The sequence below is a fragment of the Triturus cristatus genome, chromosome 4_1 (assembly GCF_964204655.1).
Source record: "Triturus cristatus chromosome 4_1, aTriCri1.1, whole genome shotgun sequence".
In the NCBI taxonomy this organism is placed as follows: Eukaryota; Metazoa; Chordata; class Amphibia; order Caudata; family Salamandridae; genus Triturus; species Triturus cristatus.
Window position 1 is genome coordinate 101,108,658 of NC_140585.1, and position 19,266 is coordinate 101,127,923.

Sequence of the window (19,266 nt, forward strand, 5' to 3'; positions counted from 1 at the left end):
GGAACAGATAAAGTAAGTTTTGCTTTGTGGCAGCAAGTTTGTATACATTTAACAATCCATCTAGCTATCCCCGATTTTGATATGGGGTTGCCTTTGTGTGGTGGTGAGAAAGACATGAAAAGTTATTTTGTCTTACAAAAGGGCTGTGTTCTTTCGATGTAATATAGCAATGCTCTTTTTACATCTAAAGTATGAAGAGATCTTTCTGCGACTGTCTGTGGTTGCGAGAAAAATACGGGCAACCCCACAGACTGACTGAGGTGGAAGGTAGAAATGACTTTAGGAGGGAATTTAGGATTAGTTCGGAGAACAACTTTATTATGATGGATTTGCAGAAAAGGTTCCTGAATAGTTAGGGCTTGTAGCTCACTAACTCTTCGTAGAGAGGTAATGGCCCCTAGGAAAGCAACTTTCCATGTTAGGAATTGTAGCTCACATATATGTAGCGGTTCAAAGGGAGGACCCATCAGTCGTGTGAGAACGATGTTCAAATTCCACACAGGTGAAGGTGGTACTCTGGGAGGAATTATTCTTTTGAGGCCTTCCATAAAGGCTTTTATAGCAGGTACTCTGAAAAGTGATAGATGCTTTCTATTTTGTAGATATGCCGCTATGGCAGCAAGATGTAGCCTAATAGACGTATAGGCTAAGTTGCATCTTTGGAGGTGTAGTAAGTAACCTATGATGTGTTGCATAGACACGTCTAGGGGGTTGATGTTATTGTTATGAAAATATATCACAAAACGTTTCCACTTGGCTGCATAGCAGGCTCTAGTGGTGGAACGTCTGGCTTCTTTAATGACGTTCATACAGTCAGGGGGAAGATTAAGGTAACCGAACTCTAAGACTTCAGGAGCCAGATCGCAAGGTTGAGCTGAGCTGGGTCCAGGTGTCTGATCTTTCCACGGTTCTGGGTTAAGAGGCGTGGTGAGAGGTGTAATTTTTGGTGCAGAGCTACGGACAGTTCCAGTAATGAGGTGTACCACGGTTGTCTGGCCCAAGTTGGAGCAATTAGAATGAGAGTTAGCGAGTGTTGCTGTAGTTTGCGCACCACCAGTGGAATGAGTGGGAGAGGCGGAAAAGCGTCCGCAAATCTGCCTGACCAATTCATCCATTTCGCATTGCCTTTGGACAATGGGTGTGGATATCTGGCGGCGAAGAGGTATTTGCCATTTTCGTGGGTGGCGAAGAGGTCTATCTGTGGTTGCCCCTACATTTGAAAGAATGGTTGAAGAACTTGCGGATGAAGTTCCCACTCGTGGATCTGTTGTGTTTGACGACTTAACAGATCGGCTATGGTGTTTTGGACTCCTGGGACATGTTGGGCTAGGAGAAATATATTCTGTGGTATAGCCCATCTTCATATGCTCTGTGTTAGCTGAGAGAGCTGCAGAGAGTGTGTCCCGCCTTGTTTTTGTATGTAGTACATGGCCGTCATATTGTCTGTGCGGACTAAGACAGCTTTGCCTGATATGTGCCTTTGGAATACTTTTAAGGCTAAGAATATGGCTAGTAACTCCAGGTGGTTGATGTGGAGTAACTTTTGTTGAGGTGTCCACCTGCCCTGCATGGTGTGATGTAATAGGTGAGCTCCCCAGCCAGAGAGCGATGCATCCGCTGTTATGACAATTTGTGGAACTGGCTCTAGGAACGGTCGCCCTTTGGAAAGGTTCTTGGTGTTCCACCACTGCAGAGAGCGATGAGTGCCACCGTCTACCAACACCAGATCTGTTAGCTGACCTTGAGACTGGTTCCATTGGCATGCTAAGCACGCTTGTAGCAGACGCATCTGGAGTCTTGCGTGAGGCACTATAAATATGCAAGAGGCCATCATCCCTATGAGTTGCATGAACACTCGTGCTGGAAGGGAGTGTTGAGGTTGAAATTTGGGGAGGAGAGCCTGCATGCTTGCTATCCTGGCTGGAGTGTGATAGGCTAGCGCTCTTGAGGTGTCTATGGTGGCACCGAGGTATTGTTGTGTGTGGAATGGTTGCAGATGAGACTTGGTGTGGTTTACTGTGAACCCCAGGTCGTGGGGTAGTTGGATAGTCGCATGAGTGTGGTGTACACACTGGTTGTATGAGCTGGCTTTTATGAGCCAGTCTTCGAGATACGGGAAGACGTGAATTTGCTGTCTTCTTAAGTGGGCTGCTACTACCGCTAGGCACTTGGTGAATACCATTGGTGCTGTTGTGACCCCGAACGGGAGCACTTTGAATTGATAGTGCTGCCCGTCCACTACAAACCTGAGATACTTCCTGTGAGCTGCATGAATGGGACTATGGAAGTAGGCATCCTTGAGATCTATGGTAACAAGGAAGTTGCCTTGTGAAAGAAGAGGAAGGACCTGCTGAAGTGTGACCATGTGGAAATGGTCTGAGTGCATGTATAGGTTTAGGGGTCTGAGGTCTAAAATAGGTCTCAGAGAGCCGTCCTTCTTTGGTATGAGAAAATACAGGGAGTAGACTCCCGTGTTTTGTTGGCGCAGGGGAACCAGTTCTATTGCATTTTTTTGTAGAAGGTAGATTACCTCCTGCTTTAGCAGAGATAGATGTTCTTGTGACATTGGACGTTGTTTGTGTGGTATGTTTGGGGGGTAGAGGTAAGTTTGAGACAGTAACCTGATTGAACTATTTGTCGCACCCACCCGTCTGTGGTGATGTTGGTCCAGACAGGAAGGAACTGTTGTAATCTTCCCCCGACAGGAGTGGAATGGTTCGGGGGAAGCGGAGGGAAGTCATTGGGTAGGGGTGGAGGCAGAGCGGGTGTTGTTAGTCTTGCCTCTGCTCTTGTTATTGTTGCCTCTGTAACCTCCTCTCTGGTAACCTTTGGTGAAGGTTGAATGGGTGGAAGCCTTGTAAGAGGTGGAAGGGTTATCTGATGAGGAGCCTCTGAAGTTGCCTCTGTAGGAGGAGCGACGAAAAGAACGTCTGGGAGCTTGAGATTGCAAGGCTCCCATTGACTTGTCTGTGTCCGTGTCCTTTTTCATTTTCTCCAGGGAGGAGTCTACATCAGGGCCAAAGAGGTGCTGTTGGTCGAATGGTTGGTTCAGGATTGAACTTTGTACCTCAGGCTTACAGCCTGAAATGCGTAGCCAAGCGTGCCTACGCAAAATGACACTGGTATTTACAGCTCTGGAGGCAGTATCTGCCACATCAAGAGCGCAACGAATGGAGGTATTGGTTATTAGTTTACCCTCTTGTATGAGGTTGTTGGCTTTGTTTTTATATTTGTCTGGGAGGTGTTGCAATAGGGACTCTTAACTCATCATAATGTGCCCTATCATATCTGGCTAGCAGGGCCTGAGTGTTGGCGAGGCGCCATATGTTAGCTGCTTGTGAGGATGTACTCTTGCCGGCGGCGTCGAAGAGTTTAGACTCTTTATCGGGTGGGGCTGCGTCACCCGATGTCTGAGAGTTAGCTCTCTTTCTGGCATTGGATACCACCATGGAGTCTAATGGAACAGGGCCCTTAATTGAACCTGGGTCTGTAGGGGCAGCTTTGTATTTCTTTTCTATGCGAGGGTTGATGACTTGAACCCTAACAATATCGTTGAAAACATCGGGAGCATGCTTAATAACCCCTTTGAGCATGGGTAAAGTAGATGTTGACCTTTGTGTGGTGTCAAAAGTGTCCAACAAGAAATCCTCATCGACGGGGTCTGTGTGTAGGTCAACCCCATGGTACTGGGCAGCTCGGTGTACGAACTGATTAAAGCCCATGGTGTCCTCTGGTGGTGAAGGCCTAGAGGGGTAGATGTTGTCTTGCGGGATATTAGGGACATCAGGTGTATTATAGTCATCCCAAGGGTCAGGGGAACCAGGTGGGCTGGGATCCCCTAGTGGCACATCGTCCGCACCCCCGAGTCATCAGAGGTGTCATCATCGTCTACTGGTGTAGGAGATGGTGTAGGAGAGTGAGGTGGTGGGGGAGAGGGAGGAGGTGGTGGGGGCGAGGGAGGAGGAGGTAGAGAAGGGACTCTAAGAGGGGATGTAGCAATGTCCCTCTTTTTAGGTGGTGGAGCAGGTGTAGGCTTGTCCAGTGGTCTTTTCCTGGAGCTTAGTGTCAAATGACCTGTGTTAGGGTCTTTAACTAGAGTTTTTTGTGCAGGGTTTGGTCGAAAAAGCTTTTCTGATGAAGCTTGGTTTTTCGGCGCCGAGTGTTTCGGATCCGAGGGCTTTTTCGGCACCAGCTACTGAGTGTCCTTGGGTTTGGACCCGTGTTTTACAGTCTCTGTATGTTTTTTGGGTCCCGATGATTTTTTGGGCACCGAAGAGTGTGAATCCGAACTCTTGGGGAGTGGCTTTTTGCTCGGCTCCGAGTGTTTTTTCTGTGCCGTCGAGTCGGTGGTTGCTGTTGTTTTCGGTGTCGAGGGCTTTGAGGTGGAAGCAGCGGTCGACACGGAGGAGGAGGGCGGTTTCTTTTTCGGTGTTGAAGCTTGAGTTTCGGCACCGGACGCAGGCTGGCTTGAGCCCGAGTCACCTGAAGGCTTGGTAGGCTTCTTTGCCGGGCCAGAGGGTGGGGCATGGGAAGTGGTGTGTCGGTGTGCTCCTGGGCCCGAAGGCAAAGGTGTGACCAAAGCCTTTTTTGTATGGAGGGGGTCGGGGTTGACGTCTTTACTTACGACTCTCTGCACCGGAGTGATTTCTTCGACGTCGGAGTCATCGGCTTCGGAAGCGCTGACGAGGCCTTCTTCAATCCGCTCCGGCACATCGACGCCCTCTTGGAAGAGGTCGGCGAGGATTGCTGTCGACGAGCGAGCCATGGTCCTCCGAGCTCGCCGATCCCTAATGGTCTTCTTGTAGTGGAAAGATGCACAAGCTGGACAGTCTCTGGCCTTGTGCTCCGGTGACAAGCAGAGGTTACACACCTCATGCAGATCGGTGTGGGGAAACTTCGACCCACATCGACGACACTTTTTAAATGGCGTCCTTTCCATGAGCCAGATGCTAAGGCCCAGGTAGGCCCGAAGGCCTTCGTCGACGACCAGAATCGAAGACTTCGACTTGGAGAGATGCGTGATGAGTAGGGGTTGCGATCGAGACAATACTGTAGAAAGCGTGAAGGATTGCGCGTCGAAATGGAATCAGTAACGGTTCCGAACTGGAGTGCGAGAAACACATACCGAGCCCGATGGCGGAAAAAAAACAATCTGATGCCCATGCGCACTAGCATCCTAAGGAGGAGTCACCTACCTTGTGACTTCCAAAGACTTTCCAGGACAAAAACAAGCGCAAACATCCGGGCCGAACAACAGATGGCGATGTATGCATAGTGTGTAATCTGCAGCTCATATGCCTCGAACATTTCTTTCTATAGCTTTCACCTTGAACATCTCTTTCTATAGCTTTCTATAGCTTTCACCTAAGGCAGTTCTTCCAATGGTACACTCCTCCAGGACCACTAAGATCTTCCTCTCTGGCTAATTTGGTTGTGCCTAAAGTTAAGAAAGCCACCTAGGGAAGCAAAAGCTTTGTGGTGGCACTTTCCAAACTATGGAACTCAATGCCCCTGAAACTAAAAAAACAACAAACCTAGTGACCTTCTGAATGGCTCTCAAGACATGGTTGTTTAATAAATAGCTATGCCTATATTATCTCATCACTTCCTCCACCTATTCCTGCTTTTTGTCTTTCCTTCCTCTGCCAGAATCTCTCAGCACCTAAACACAAATGGATAGTTGAGCACTTTATAAATTGCAATTTCATTTCATTTCATTTCAAGGTAGACTCGGTAAGGACTAGACCCTTAGGACTAAGAAGAAGATGCCTGCTGCAGAGCCTTGCTTAAGAAGAAGGTAGACTCGGTAAGGACTAGACCCTTAGGACTAAGAAGAAGATGCCTGCTGCAGAGCCTTGCTTAAGAAGAAGGTAGACTCTGTATGGACTAGACTCTTAGGACTAATAGGAAGATGTCTGCTACAGAGCCCAGCTTAAGAAGAAGGTAGACTCTGTAAGGACTAGACCCTTAGGACTAAGAGGAAGATGCCTGTTGCGGAGCCTTGCTTAAGAAGAAGGTAGACTTTGTAAGGACTAGACCCTTAGGACTAAGAGGAAGATGCTTGCTGCAGAGCCTTGCTAAAGAAGAAGGTACACTCGGTAAGGAATAGACCCTGATGACTAAGAGGAAGATGCCTGCTGCAGAGCCTTGCTCAAGAAGAAGGTAGACTCTGTAAGGAATAGACCCTCAGGAATATGAGGAAGATGCTAGCTGCAGAGCCTTGCTAAAGAAGAAGGTACACTCAATAAGGAATAGACCCTTAGGACTAAGAGGAAGATGCTTGCTGCAGAGCCTTGCTAAAGAAGAAGGTACACTCGGTAAGGAATAGACCCTGATGACTAAGAGGAAGATGCCTGCTGCAGAGCCTTGCTCAAGAAGAAGGTAGACTCGGTAAGGAATAGACCTTTAGGACCAAGAGGAAGATGCCTGCTGCAGAGCCTTGCTTACGAAGAAGGTAGACTCTGTAAGGAATAGACCCTCAGGAATAGGAGGAAGATGCTAGCTGCAGAGCCTTGCTAAAGAAGAAGGTACACTCAATAAGGAATAGACCCTTAGGACTAAGAAGAAGATGCCTGCTGCAAAGCCTTGCTTAAGAAGAAGGTTGACCCGGTAAGGACAAGAACTTGAGGACTAAGAGGAAGATGCCTGCTGCAGAGCCTTGCTCAAGAAGAAGGTAGACTCGGTAAGGACTAGACCCTGAGGACTAAGAGGAAGATGCCTGCTGCAGTGCTTTGCTTAAGAAGAAGGTTGACTCGGTAAGGACTAGACCCTGAGGACTAAGAGGAAGATGCCTGCTGCAGAGCCTTGCTCAAGAAGAAGGTAAACTCGGTAAGGACTAGACCCTGAGGACTAAGAGGAAGATGCCTGCTGCAGTGCTTTGCTTAAGAAGAAGGTTGACTCGGTAAGGACTAGACCCTGAGGACTAAGAGGAAGATGCCTGCTGCAGTGCTTTGCTTAAGAAGAAGGTTGACTCGGTAAGGACTAGACCCTGACGACTAAGAGGAAGATGCCTGCTGCAGAGCCTTGCTTAAGAAGGTAGACCGAACGAAAAAAGTACAATATGCCTTCCACTTCCAAAGCTTGATGGTCTTCAACCACAAGACTGAGTTTTCAAAATTGTCCTGCTAAAATGGCACATTCAGAATATATAGGTAAGTAAAGATTTACCATATTGAACTCCACATCTATACATCATATCTATATATATATGTAGAGATATAAAAGCTCAAACACGTACCACTCACTGGGACACTGTTAATTTTAATAAGCAAATGCATTTCGGCGTGATTCCTTCCTCAGTGTTAAGGTAAAAATGCACCTCAAATACCATGTGTTTAAATTTGCTTTGTTTAAGCAATCTCATTGGAGAATACAACTATAGTCAGCAACAAAGGACTGTCTGCAATCTTAGTCCAATTCCCAAAATACCTGGCTGCCATGGTAGCGTGCACTTCGCAAATCGTTTTTTCATTGTTAAAAATTCAACAGTTCACAAATGAACATTTTCTGCATCCTGTCTCACATACATGCTTTCACTTACATGCAGGCAATCCATGCCGTCCCTCGCGAAATACCTGATATATTCCTCCCAAAGGGGTGCAAGCCTAACAGTCTTTCTGTGCCTCGCCTCTGCTGCTGTTTTCATTTTAGCATAACCCCGTAGGTTATTTGACTGCCCCATCAATACGATGATTGGCGGCCTTCATTGTCGTTAGAGTAATGCATCCGAGCCTACATTTAAATGTTGGCCAGAACCGCTGAAGTTGGACTGCATGGATTGCCAACGTGTCAGTGAAAGTAAATACCTAAATTTTTACGTCTGTGCGAGACAGGATGCAGAAAATGTTAATGTTCATTGTGGGCCTCCGCAGCTGGAGCGCAATGCAACCATCAAACACGCCTCTGGAGACATGAGACCAGTGTCTGTAACCCATCCAAGCATCCCGTGTGGTGGCTCATCACCCGCTGAGAGCCCCAGCATACAGAGCAGGAAGGTTCCACTGCACTGGCTGCATGTAGGTGTTTGGTAGGTGTCCATGGCCATGCAGTTACCTTAAGAAAGGGCCTGTATCCTACTCTGAGTACTTCCAACTTATAGCCGAATATCATTAGCTAAATATCGTCTATCAGCAAGTTCATGTAATAAATATAATTTGTGAAAATACTGTCTCACTGTGAGTAGATCTACTATTAACTTCAGTGGGGCGATATACTTGTGTCAGATGGTATCTTAGTTATGACATTCCGGTACCTGACTGCTCTGTCCGCATCCTCAGCTCTTGCCCGCCTTCCCCCTAGGCATTTATGGAAATAGTATGTCTTTGCATTGTTCTTTAGTTTCCTCTGTATTCATGAAGTGCCTTCATTGAATTGACAAGGGTAAGGTGGTGCTTTGCTGCCTTGTGTCTAGGTTTGCACTATAGAAATGCCTTACACATGCATGTATGCATAGCAGCACTGCTGTCAAAGGGATGAAAAGAAACAGAAAACCCCTTGGCTCGCTCACATCAAAAGTCCCATATCATTCCAGGTGTTACTAACAAAGACGTGGGCAGGAAAAGTAGTGGAGAATACTTTTGCATCTCTGTGCGGCCTGGTCATCCTGGTGCCTTGGGACCTCATTACGGGTACATAGACCAGCAGCTTGATATATATCCGCCATGTTGAGGAACCCCTCAAATATTGTATGTCGAGACATACAATACAAATAAAATACCACCCAATACAAAACTGGTACAAACAATAAGATTTCAATGAAAGGCTCCATCACAGCCAACTGGAAGAGTGAACATACCTGTACCTTGCGGCTCGCAGGGCCTTCTATTACCCACTCTTCCTCCGGGGCTTTGTCTCGACCAACTAACTGCTTTGAAGGAAGTCCATCATTCTCTTGTGGAGCAGTGCGTGAGCGATCATTGGTGACTATCATTTTATAGGGCACTTCCTTCAGATGACGTACAAGAGTGATGGTGGGTTCAAAGGCACCACGACCATCTGTCCGACGAAGTTCAAATGCATTCTGCAGAAGGTCTTTCTTGAACCTTCCATCAGCTGTCAACGCCTTCCGGAGGTCCTGGTTAGGATGCCCACATACAGCTAAGCGCACATTCTTACTTCTCAGGGGCTCACATTCCAGAATGATCCGATGGCCTCCATTCTCGGTTTCACCTTTGGGTTCAACATAGAAGAGCTTCAAGTCACATCCTGAAACAGCGTCTTCTGTCCTTTGCTCCCCTTTAATGAATGTGATTATCACATGCTCATCCTGTGGGATCAAGGCGCAAGGCATGTTGGACTTCACCATGGCTTCAAGTTTGGTGCTGGCATGAAGGAGGAGCCCCTTATTTTTTGACTTTTTTAATGCATTTTGAAAGTATTCCGATTTTTTGATGGCACTGATTAGACGTGTGTTATACCCTCCATTAACTGTGATTACTTTTTCTTTGTTCTTAATTTGAAACTTGAAACTTCTTTCTTTTTGTTGGGGCTCTCTTGTCTTCTTCTCCATGCCAGGTTCAGGAGACTGTGATACAGGCTCCTCTGGGGATTTTTCTAGCTTCACGTTCTGTAATGAGAGAGAGTAAACCATGAGTATGTTGGAATGGGTGAATACGATGTCAATGTGTACTGTGATGTGTGCATTCCCGACAACGGCAATACCAATAAAGGCAATGTCAACGTATGCCATAACCGATGCCTGCACCACAATGACCATACCTATCAAAGCAATGTCAATGAAGGCAATGAACTATGTCCGTGCAACAATTACGACTCTGGTAGAAACAATGTCATTGTATGTCATATTCCATGTCTGCATGGCAATACCAACACCAGTGAAGATTATCTCAATGTACTCCCTGTTTGACATACAAAGAACGTTGTCCGAACCAGTAAAGACAAAATCAGTGTACGCTATGACATCTGCACGCACAATAAATAGGGTGTCAGTAAAAGTAATATCAATGCTTTCTACATTATTCGTAAGAGTTCTGATGAACTCATATCATTGCTGTCGGATTCACCCAAACTCACCTCTCCAACAAACCAGAGTCAAAAAAACATGGATAGACAGGCCCTGCGACCCCAACTTATGGTTATTGAGTGACAAGTCACAGGTGTGGCCTTGCTTAGCCCGGAGACAAACGTGCTCACAGGGAAACCCTGATCGATCCCACAGATAGTCAGTTAGCCCACAACAGGTCTGAGGAAATTAGCCCCAATAAAACCAGTTTGGTCAGAGGCATGCGTTCCCCCCAAAAAAATACCACCAAGCTAGATGCCACATGGAGAAAGAAACACTAAGCCAGTCGGGACAAGACATGGACACCACACATAGTGCTCACGCGCCCCCCACACCAGACATCTGGACACAAACACAGTGGTCCACCCTAGCTCTCATCAAGGTCGAGAGCTATCTGTGTCCTTCAGATGAGCAAAAGTTGTTATTTATGACTGAGATGCTTTTCAAGAATGTAAAATCACTTTTATTGTACCTCATGAGATGTATGAATTGTCAGCCGAAACTTTGTACACTGAGAGACTTTCTTCAGACACATTCTGCTGACTCTCTCCTGGCCGCTTCGTTTAATGAAACCAACTTATTCCTGTTTTGCCAAAGGCCTCTTGTCTTTTCATTTATTTTATGTAAATTCATATTCGAGAAACAAGTAGACATGCGCATGTTATGTTATGTTGTATACATGTGCACAGGGATCCAGTGAAAATCTGGAACTCTCTCTGCAAAGGTGCAGAACCCAGAGAGAGAGACACACGCTGAAGCCTTTGCTTTTGTTCTTAAAATATTTTTCTCTAGAGAGAGGTCACGAAAATTTAGTACAAAGTGGTGTGAACCCTGATATTGACCACCAAATATTGATTGGACAAAATATTGTAAACAAAATATCAGCAGGTAAGTAAGTCTGGATTTTCTATGCCTAACTCGACATCCATGTACGTATGCGATAGAGATATATTCACGGGACGTAGATGTGGAGTTAGGGATAGTAAAACCTATACATCCCTATATGCACGTACCTTCCAATATTTTGCCCCTTGATAGTCTTGTTCTCGATATTGTCGTTTTTTACTAGTTCAATTGTATAAAGAGTTCAAACTGTGTTGTCTCACCCCAGAGGACAGGGTGCAAAACTAATAATTTGCTCACATGTTACGAGTTGAAATTTGCGCCTGATGAGCACAAACTATCATACGCCTGCAGATCGCAGAGCAAACATTCAATAATCTGCTCTGCAGGGGTTTCGTATACTCAGCATCTATTTACATTGTTGTTCTGTGACTGGTGCTTTCCACTTCCTTTAGGGGTCTTTTGCTGCTTTTGCTGCTTTTGTTTCGGATCACGAATATAAATGAGAAAGCTGAAGTGTCATCCTTTATTCTAATTAAATCAAATGGGTGAACAGAAGTCAAGTGGGAGCAGGTGCCCCACACCACTAGTCTAGGATGTGCTTTGATCATTGTACCTCCCCCTGGTAAATGCTGGCTATGTACTGTGCAACCTTAAATAGAAAAATAACCCAAAACAGAAACATTTAACAAGACAAGCATTGGAAATGCAATAGGTCTCGCATTTGCTTGAGTTAGAGCAATTGGCGTTGTAAATGACAATGTATTTTACCCATGTATTATAGAGTTGATGTATGTGGTTACAGCAATAACGTTAAGAGACCTCCAGAAAGAAATGTATTCTTTACAAGCATTTGAATTGGCTTTTATTTCAAGTTTTGGTTGAAGGGACTCTGGCACAGAATAAACATTACACAGTTGGTGTAGAACATCATGCAGTGTAGCCCACAACTGAGGCCTGACAACCAGTAGCTTCACAAGCAGAATGCTTCAATAATAGTGACATGAATCCACAGCATTACACATGCCAGAGCATAATAAAAAGAGAACCCAACTCCAAGACTATCCACTAAAGAGCCACGGAGGTCAGAAAAGTCTTGAATAAAGATAAATAAAGAAACCACCATGACAAGATGTTTCAAACTGCAGCAACACCAGGCAAGGGCAAGGGCGCTTTATAAATCCTGATTGATTTGATTGATTAACCCTTGGAGTCTAACTTTCTCTATAGGCATCCAAGTAATTTTTTGCACCAGAGTGCTGTGTACATGGGAAAAGTGTACACTTTGGAGGTCGTGTACTGGAAATACCACTGGGATAAAGGTAATAACGTGCTGCACTGAGTCCAATGAGAAGGCAAACAATGTCTCGGAAATAGAGAGACAGACCATCTACCCTTGTGATGTAGTGAGAGAGTGCAGACAGGCCCCACCAGAGATCACGTGCACTTTATAGTATATATGAACTCCACAGAGCAAATGCAAGAAAGGGCAGTTTGGGAGGACCACCATGAAGCCGGACAGGCTAGTTAAAAGTTCTGAATGTGGCCAGGATAAACAGCCTGGATTTTAAATGGCTCAGCTTGTGACCTATTTCCCCATGGTTTGTTTAAACGAATCACTGCATGATTTCTAAACCTGTTGCTGGATGCGAGCTTGGAAAGGACACGCAAACTGTTTTGGCAACGATAAGCCGAGGTAGTTAGTGACTGTGGGGAGTGAGACAGAAAGAACGAGCGGTTGGCAGTCTAGAGAGAGGCACAGTGATAGAGACCATTAAATATAGATATTCAAAGGAAAAATAAATTGTTATAGGCGGACAGAGAAGCAAATGCAGGGTTGAAACAGGGAGAAAGGCAGGTGAAAAGGTTGTGAGCGATTAAACAAAAGAGGAGATTAGAGAAAGAAAATAGAGTGGGCACATTTTGGAGGTAGCGAAACAGGTGTAGGAAAAAGCGTGAGAGAAAAGAAAATAGCAGAGAGGTGAAGCAGGCGACTGGGATATACATAGATGGAAGATGGAAAACTGGAGAGAATAAAGTGGAAGGAAGGAACTAGGGTTGAGAGCAGAAAAAGAAGGGAAGAGTTGGCACCCATTTCGATTTGGATTTTAGACCACTAGCTATACTGCAATCTGATTCAATGTTAAGTTCTTCCATTAGTAAGTCCATGTCATAGGGTGGCTGCTCGAGATCTGTTAGGGATAAAAGTAATTGTGTCGCCTGAATATCATTGATAGTTAAAACATCAGACCCAAATTCAGTGGGAATGTTCTTCACATTTTTATTAGTCAATTGATTACATGCAAAATGTTTTTTTATTTTAAGACCTCTGACAAATTTGAATAGATCTATCTTAAGTCTGCAAATATCCCCAGAAGAAAGGGGATTAAAGCTAAGTCCCTTGTTTAAAAGAGATATCATATCAGAAGTCAGTGGTTTTGAAGAGAGGTTAATAACCTGAACCTCTTCTTCTCTAACAACTATTTGTTCTTTATTGCTTAATCGCTGATAAGGGTCGTTGCTTATGTACCGCTGCAGCTGGTTCACCTTGACCTGTTGTGATGATTTCTAATCGTTTGAGAAACACTGTTTCGGAAATCAATCAACGTATGCGGGATACTCTACATTACCGCAGACTAGGTGAGCATGTACTCTAATTTGACTACGCCGACCATTTTTGGCGTCTCGGCCAAAAGTATACAGATGTTTAAAGTGTTTGTCGCATTCGCCGACATACTTGTTTTTCTCATAAGCACTCCCCTTCTTTTCTATACACTGCCAAATACTTCGAGAACGAACAGACTTACCCTGACTGGCATTGCCCAGCCGGGTTGGAATTATCACCGGCTGAGTGGTAAGCTCTATGGTGTTTTTCTCCTTGGTCAAACCTCGTCATTATTTCCATCTCACTTTTACTTTTGTCCTTGGCCTCCCTCTATCTACTTCTTTGCTTGTTGCACAACTACTCTGTGCGTTCACCTCCTATCAAGACCCTTCTCTGTACTATCGCCAAACTCGTCTTTATTCCCACCCGTATGTTGGTAATTTCCTTACTACATTTTTGCCCATTTTTTTTCATTATCACCTTTACCCCTCGCAGACATTCCGGATACTCTCCATCTGTATTCAGGTACAAAGTGTACACCATTATTCGGTTGGATTTAACTTTTTTTGTCATATTGTTTTCACTCAACATCTTTATATGGTGTGGGAATAATCTTACCGTCATAGTTAGTACTCTTTCGCACTTTTGATATGCACTTCCACTATCTCAGCGTTTTCCGTCACCACCTTTCAAGATTTGCATTGCTCATTTGAGTTTAGTAAAGAATAACATTTTCTCACCTTTGGGTGTTGTGGGTTTCCACCTTTCATTGACACACGATCTTCCAAATCAGGAAATTGCATTTTAAAAATCCTAATAATGCAGTACTACGTTGTATGTATCACCTTTATCCCTTGTATCCCTTCCCAGCCCTGAGGAAGTCGCAGAAGTAATTTCCATATGTGACGAAACATGTGTCTGCTGGTTCTTCCACTGATCAATGAATTTTAAGAAAAAAATTAAAAGGATGAACATTGCGCAACATCTCTGAAGACAATTTTTCCTCTTGTTTTATGCATGTTGTACTGTAGCACTTACATATATGTACGGTGTAAACCTACTATCTATGTGTGCCTAGGTTTCTGTTTTGCTTGTTCAGTGCGGGTTTTACCCACACACAATTGGGGGTTATAGGGCTAATCCCCTCTCCTAGCTGCACCATACAGATTGTACTTCTATTTTAGAATGTGTGCGTTTATAGGGTAGAGCACCTAGGATTTTCCCTGTTTACCAAAAACCCTTACTCTGATTCATTCATCATTTGTATCCTTCCACGGCTATTGACCCCTTTACTCCTGACACTATTTTCTTTTAAGTCTCGCCTAGCATTGCAGAGCGAAAGCGCTGCCATCGCTTTGCAAGACATGCAGTAAATACTGTAGTGTGGAAGCTCCGCCCACTCTCTGCCCATTGGCTTTTGTCTTAAATGCTGCCTTCCGATTGGTTTGAGTCTTGTTCGCCCCTCCTCATTCATCATTTGTATCCTTCCACGGCTATTGGCCCATTTACTCCCAAAACTATTTTCGCCCCTATCTCCCCACCCCACCACCCACTCCCTCAGTCTGTGACTTCTCATGCTCCCCGGCCCCTCCCCCACTCCCATTCGTGTTTTCTTGCCTGCCGGCACTTCCGTTTTCATCTTTATTATTGCCACCTTGAAATATGCGAGTTCAAGATGCGTGTTGTACAAAAACTTCTCATGGTTAATGAACTAGATTTTAATGTTACTCTAAATATAATAAGACTCTAGGCAACATTCGGGGTATACATGGCAACTTGAGGAAATTTGATTTTCAATCGCGATCATATCGACCCGCCATTTTGAACTCCGCCGCCATTTTATGTTGCCCTCACTCAGGCAGCACGGCGAACAAAGTCTTTTCTGATTTTCCTGCAATATTGTGTCAAAATAGTCTTTTGCCTCTGTTTGCAAAGCTGGTGTTAGAGACTGGCCGAGTACACTAATCCCCGTCTGGTTTTCCTAATCCCTGTCTCAAACTATCTGTTTGTTCACACTCTTCTCTTCTGACTTTATCTTATCGTCTGGCCTTCGCTGTCGTTTGCTCGTATGCTCTCGTTTCACAACTGTCCTCCAAAACACATAAACGTGTCTCGCCACCTGCAAGTCAGTTACAGACCCGTTAATACCTTAACCTGTGGGGAGGGGTGGCAAACACAGTTGGAGGAGAGGCTTCTTCGGGTTACTCGATACTTTGTTTTCCAACTATTTCTATTGGCTCTGTCCTATCTTTAAACTTTTCTTACTGGTTCTTCATGTATGTTTTAGGTGTGTTCTTGATTAATGTATATGTGATCCATGTACTATAAAAGATTGTGCGCCACAGAGTAAAGTGGCAGTCTCCTGAGAATACACCGTGTGTACTTCTAGGACAACTGTGCTAGCTGCAGCTAATAAATCTGATCTTTTACGCCTGACAGAGTGTCCCGTGTCTCTGTTAGTTAAAGCAGGTGAACCCAGGAGATTAAGGCATACCCTGCGCCGCCAGGCCCATAAGGTTCTGGTTCTTCAACTGGCGCCCAACGTGGGGCGGCTTCAGTGGTAGTGGTTCTGCCTGAAGGTCGTGAGGAACCCCGCAAGAAAATTCTGGAGGAATCGCGAACCACGTCAAGCGACCCCTGTATGTCGAAGTGGTCCGAAGGTCTTTTGCAGCGTGGTTACTCCTTCCTGACGGCTACTGATGACTGCTGCCCTGACTGCCGCCTGCCTTTGCCCTTCCTTCGATGATGTATGGTAAGGCGAGACAATAGACGGGCCTCTGTTGGTGTAAGAAGACATCCTTAGTTAAGTATTTGGTTTGGTAGGTCGCGCCCACAATTTTGGTTATTTGTTTCCTTGTTCCTTTGGTCCTTAGGCACTTAGATTCGGGTATTACAATAGCCGAAGCCGAGGGGTAAGTGAATTTGTGCTGTGTAAATTAATTTTACCCCCTTGATGTTTGTGAACAGTCCAGTGAAATCACAAGATGTCTGGTCTGACTAAGTTTGGAAAACTTTGTTGCTTTGGTTGTAATAGGGATTCCCGGCTTGAGGATTCTTGTCCGATTCCTTCGGTTGGAACTCCCACTTATGAGCTCTATTCTAAACATGGTGTCGGCCCCATTGCCTTTAACGAGACATGGACCCGATACACGAAGAAAGATGGTGTTTTAAAATGGCCAGAAAATGGTAGTTTCGAGCCTGATGTGCTAGATAATTTGGAAGCAACTTTATTCAAAAGAAAAGCCCGGCCGGCAATGTTTGACTCTTTTCGCCTTTGGCGTAAGGAAGCCAAACAGAGAGGAATTAAAGCAAAACAAGATAGAAAAGCACAGGGTATGACAATTATACAGGCTGCCCAGCAATTTAAAAATGATGAAGTAGATAATGCAATGGAAATTTCAGAGAGACAGCATCGAATGGCGATAGATAAATGCTATCCGTTGTTGCCTGTTTCCCCCTCTGATAAAAGAAAAGATTTGGAGGAAGATCCCTTAATGTCTCACCTATTGAGATTGCCTCCGCCCTATGTACAAGGTGCTAATGCACCCCCGTTGTTATAGCCTGTTCAGCCACCGGTTGCGCCTCCGCCTGTTCCGGCTCTTCCACATTTGCCCCCTCAAGTATTGCCATCTCTGCCAGCTTTGCCTTCGACTCCTTTACCTTCATCTCCTTTGCCTTCTGCTCCTCTGGTAGTTGTTGGTTCCTCTTCAGTTAGTCCGCCTAATACCTTGTCCTCTATCCTTATGTCCAATTCTCCGTCTGTGCGTAAGCGACTCACAGATACTGTCTCTGGTCTTTTATCTCCTTTCTTTGAAGCTTTAAATGTGTCTCCGGCTTTTGCTCGAAGACAGTCGCGTAGTCAGTTCCCAGCTTCTGAAGAACGAGAAAAGTTGGACTCCCTCGCACGCAAATGGATCGAGAAGGGTCCCCAGTACAGTGTGCCCGATATTATACCTACCTTCTCACAATGGAATGCGCCTACACAAAGATATGTTTTTAACGCTATGTGTGACACTCTTGTTAAAGAATGGGAGGATATGAATCTGGGTGCGGTTCCACAGGGTCTGTTAGATGTTCAGGCTAACTTTGATAAAGGACTTATTGTGGGTTCTAAGGTTGAGAACGCTGTAAGGACACTTATTACCTTTAGATCTTTGTTATCCTCTCAGACTTTTCTTGATTCCGATCCTTCGGTTAGGTTAACACTGAAAAATTACCCAATGAGAGAGGTTTCTCCAGTATGGAAGGAAGAAGTTGTGGCAGCAGCTGGTGTTCAAGCTGTTCCTGCCCATTTCCAGCGTATATGGGTACATGTCCCCTGGAAAAGATCTGAAGTTTTGGCTCTTAAACAGTCTCTACCGGATCCACGTAAAAACCCTGCTGGTTATTATAAAGAATTGTCACAGACGGTTGATGCTTGTATCATGAACCTAGCTGATATTGATATGTTGATGGGAAATGTAGTTCCGCAAACGTTATGGGCTAAGATTCGTAGAGAGGATCACGCTCAAGAATTAGGTGGCGATTGGAATGCTATAATTGCCGCAGATAGAGGTCAAGTGGGTGGTGCGAAGCCTGATGCTTTGATTTCAGAACTCCCTGGTAGAATTATCACATTGATGAAAACGATGATGCCTGCTTTGAGAGTTAATTGGGATAAACTGGCAGCATGTAAACAAAAGAAAGATGAAAGTGTCTCCGATTTCTTTACTCGTTTCGAGGAGACATTTATTGATCACAGTGGTCAAGATATGGCTACAGAGGGTGGACAGCGATTATTTGTGGATAAATTCGTGTTCAATTTGCTTCTCGAGCTGTCACACAAGTTGAAAGACTCCGAAAGTTCATGGGCTGTTTCTTCTTCTGCCCAGATATTGGCTACTGCTCAATATTATGAAAACAGAGATAAAGAAGAAAAAGAAAAGCAAGAGAAAAAGACTAAAGAATTGAAGACTAAGGTTCTCTTGCAACAGGCTTAGCCTCCTCGTTATGTTCAGCCTCAGTTTCAACAGCCTCCGCAGTTTCAGAGGTTGTATCAAAAGCCTGAACCATACATTCCGAGACCTTTGTTAGGTCCTAATCAATGTGCCTATTGTAGAGAGGAAGGTCATTTTAAGAATAGTTGTCCAGTTTTATTGCAGCGCAATGGAGCACTATCTGTTCCTCGAGGTCGTGGAGGTCTGCAGTCAGCAAATAGAGGCAGAGGTCGAGGTGTGTTGACCCAAGAACAGCGTTCCCTTCCTCCTCCAAATTCCGGGAACTACTTTGATCAGCAAAACGCTAGGTCTACACAGTACTGCAATGAAGACCATTATGTCGAAAGCGAAAATGAAAGTCTTCATATTAACTAGGACAGCCAAGGACAAAGTAAGGGGGTTATGTCGATTCCAGTAGATCAGAATGGATCTTATGTTAATGTTACTACAATGGGTGTTTCAGAGCGATTCCTTCTAGATACTGGTGCGATGAGAAGTTCTATCATTCATTCTAAACTCCCTGGGGCACCTTTGTCCGACTTAACGAATGTATCTGTAGGATTTTCTGGCGCCCCTGTTCGTAATCCGGTTTCTTGCCCTTTGACAATTTCAATCGGCCCCTACGATTTAGAAGCTCCGCTTCTGTTAACGAATGGTTGCGGTGAGAATCTGTTGGGTTTAGATTTAATCAAAAGAATGCATGCCACGATATATTGTTCTCCTTCTGGTGTACATCTTACTTTAGGACAGAAAATGACTTGTCCAATGTTTTTGTCTAGAGATCAATTTCCGCCTGAATTGCTTTCTCTTCCTGCAACGCT

General features: G+C 44.9%; 1 protein-coding gene across 5 annotated transcripts in view; it reads right to left on the reverse strand.

Annotated features, from left to right (window-relative positions):
* The window catches only part of LOC146839649 (serine protease FAM111A-like), a 243,946-nt gene that overhangs the window by 7,672 nt on the left and 217,008 nt on the right, over nt 1–19,266 (reverse strand). For all 5 annotated transcript variants that reach the window (XM_085651740.1, XM_085651743.1, XM_085651741.1 and 2 more), the window contains one exon: nt 8,795–9,565. In XM_085651740.1, the coding sequence (XP_085507866.1) occupies nt 8,795–9,565 (771 nt within the window). The remainder of the gene's footprint in view (nt 1–8,794; nt 9,566–19,266) is intronic.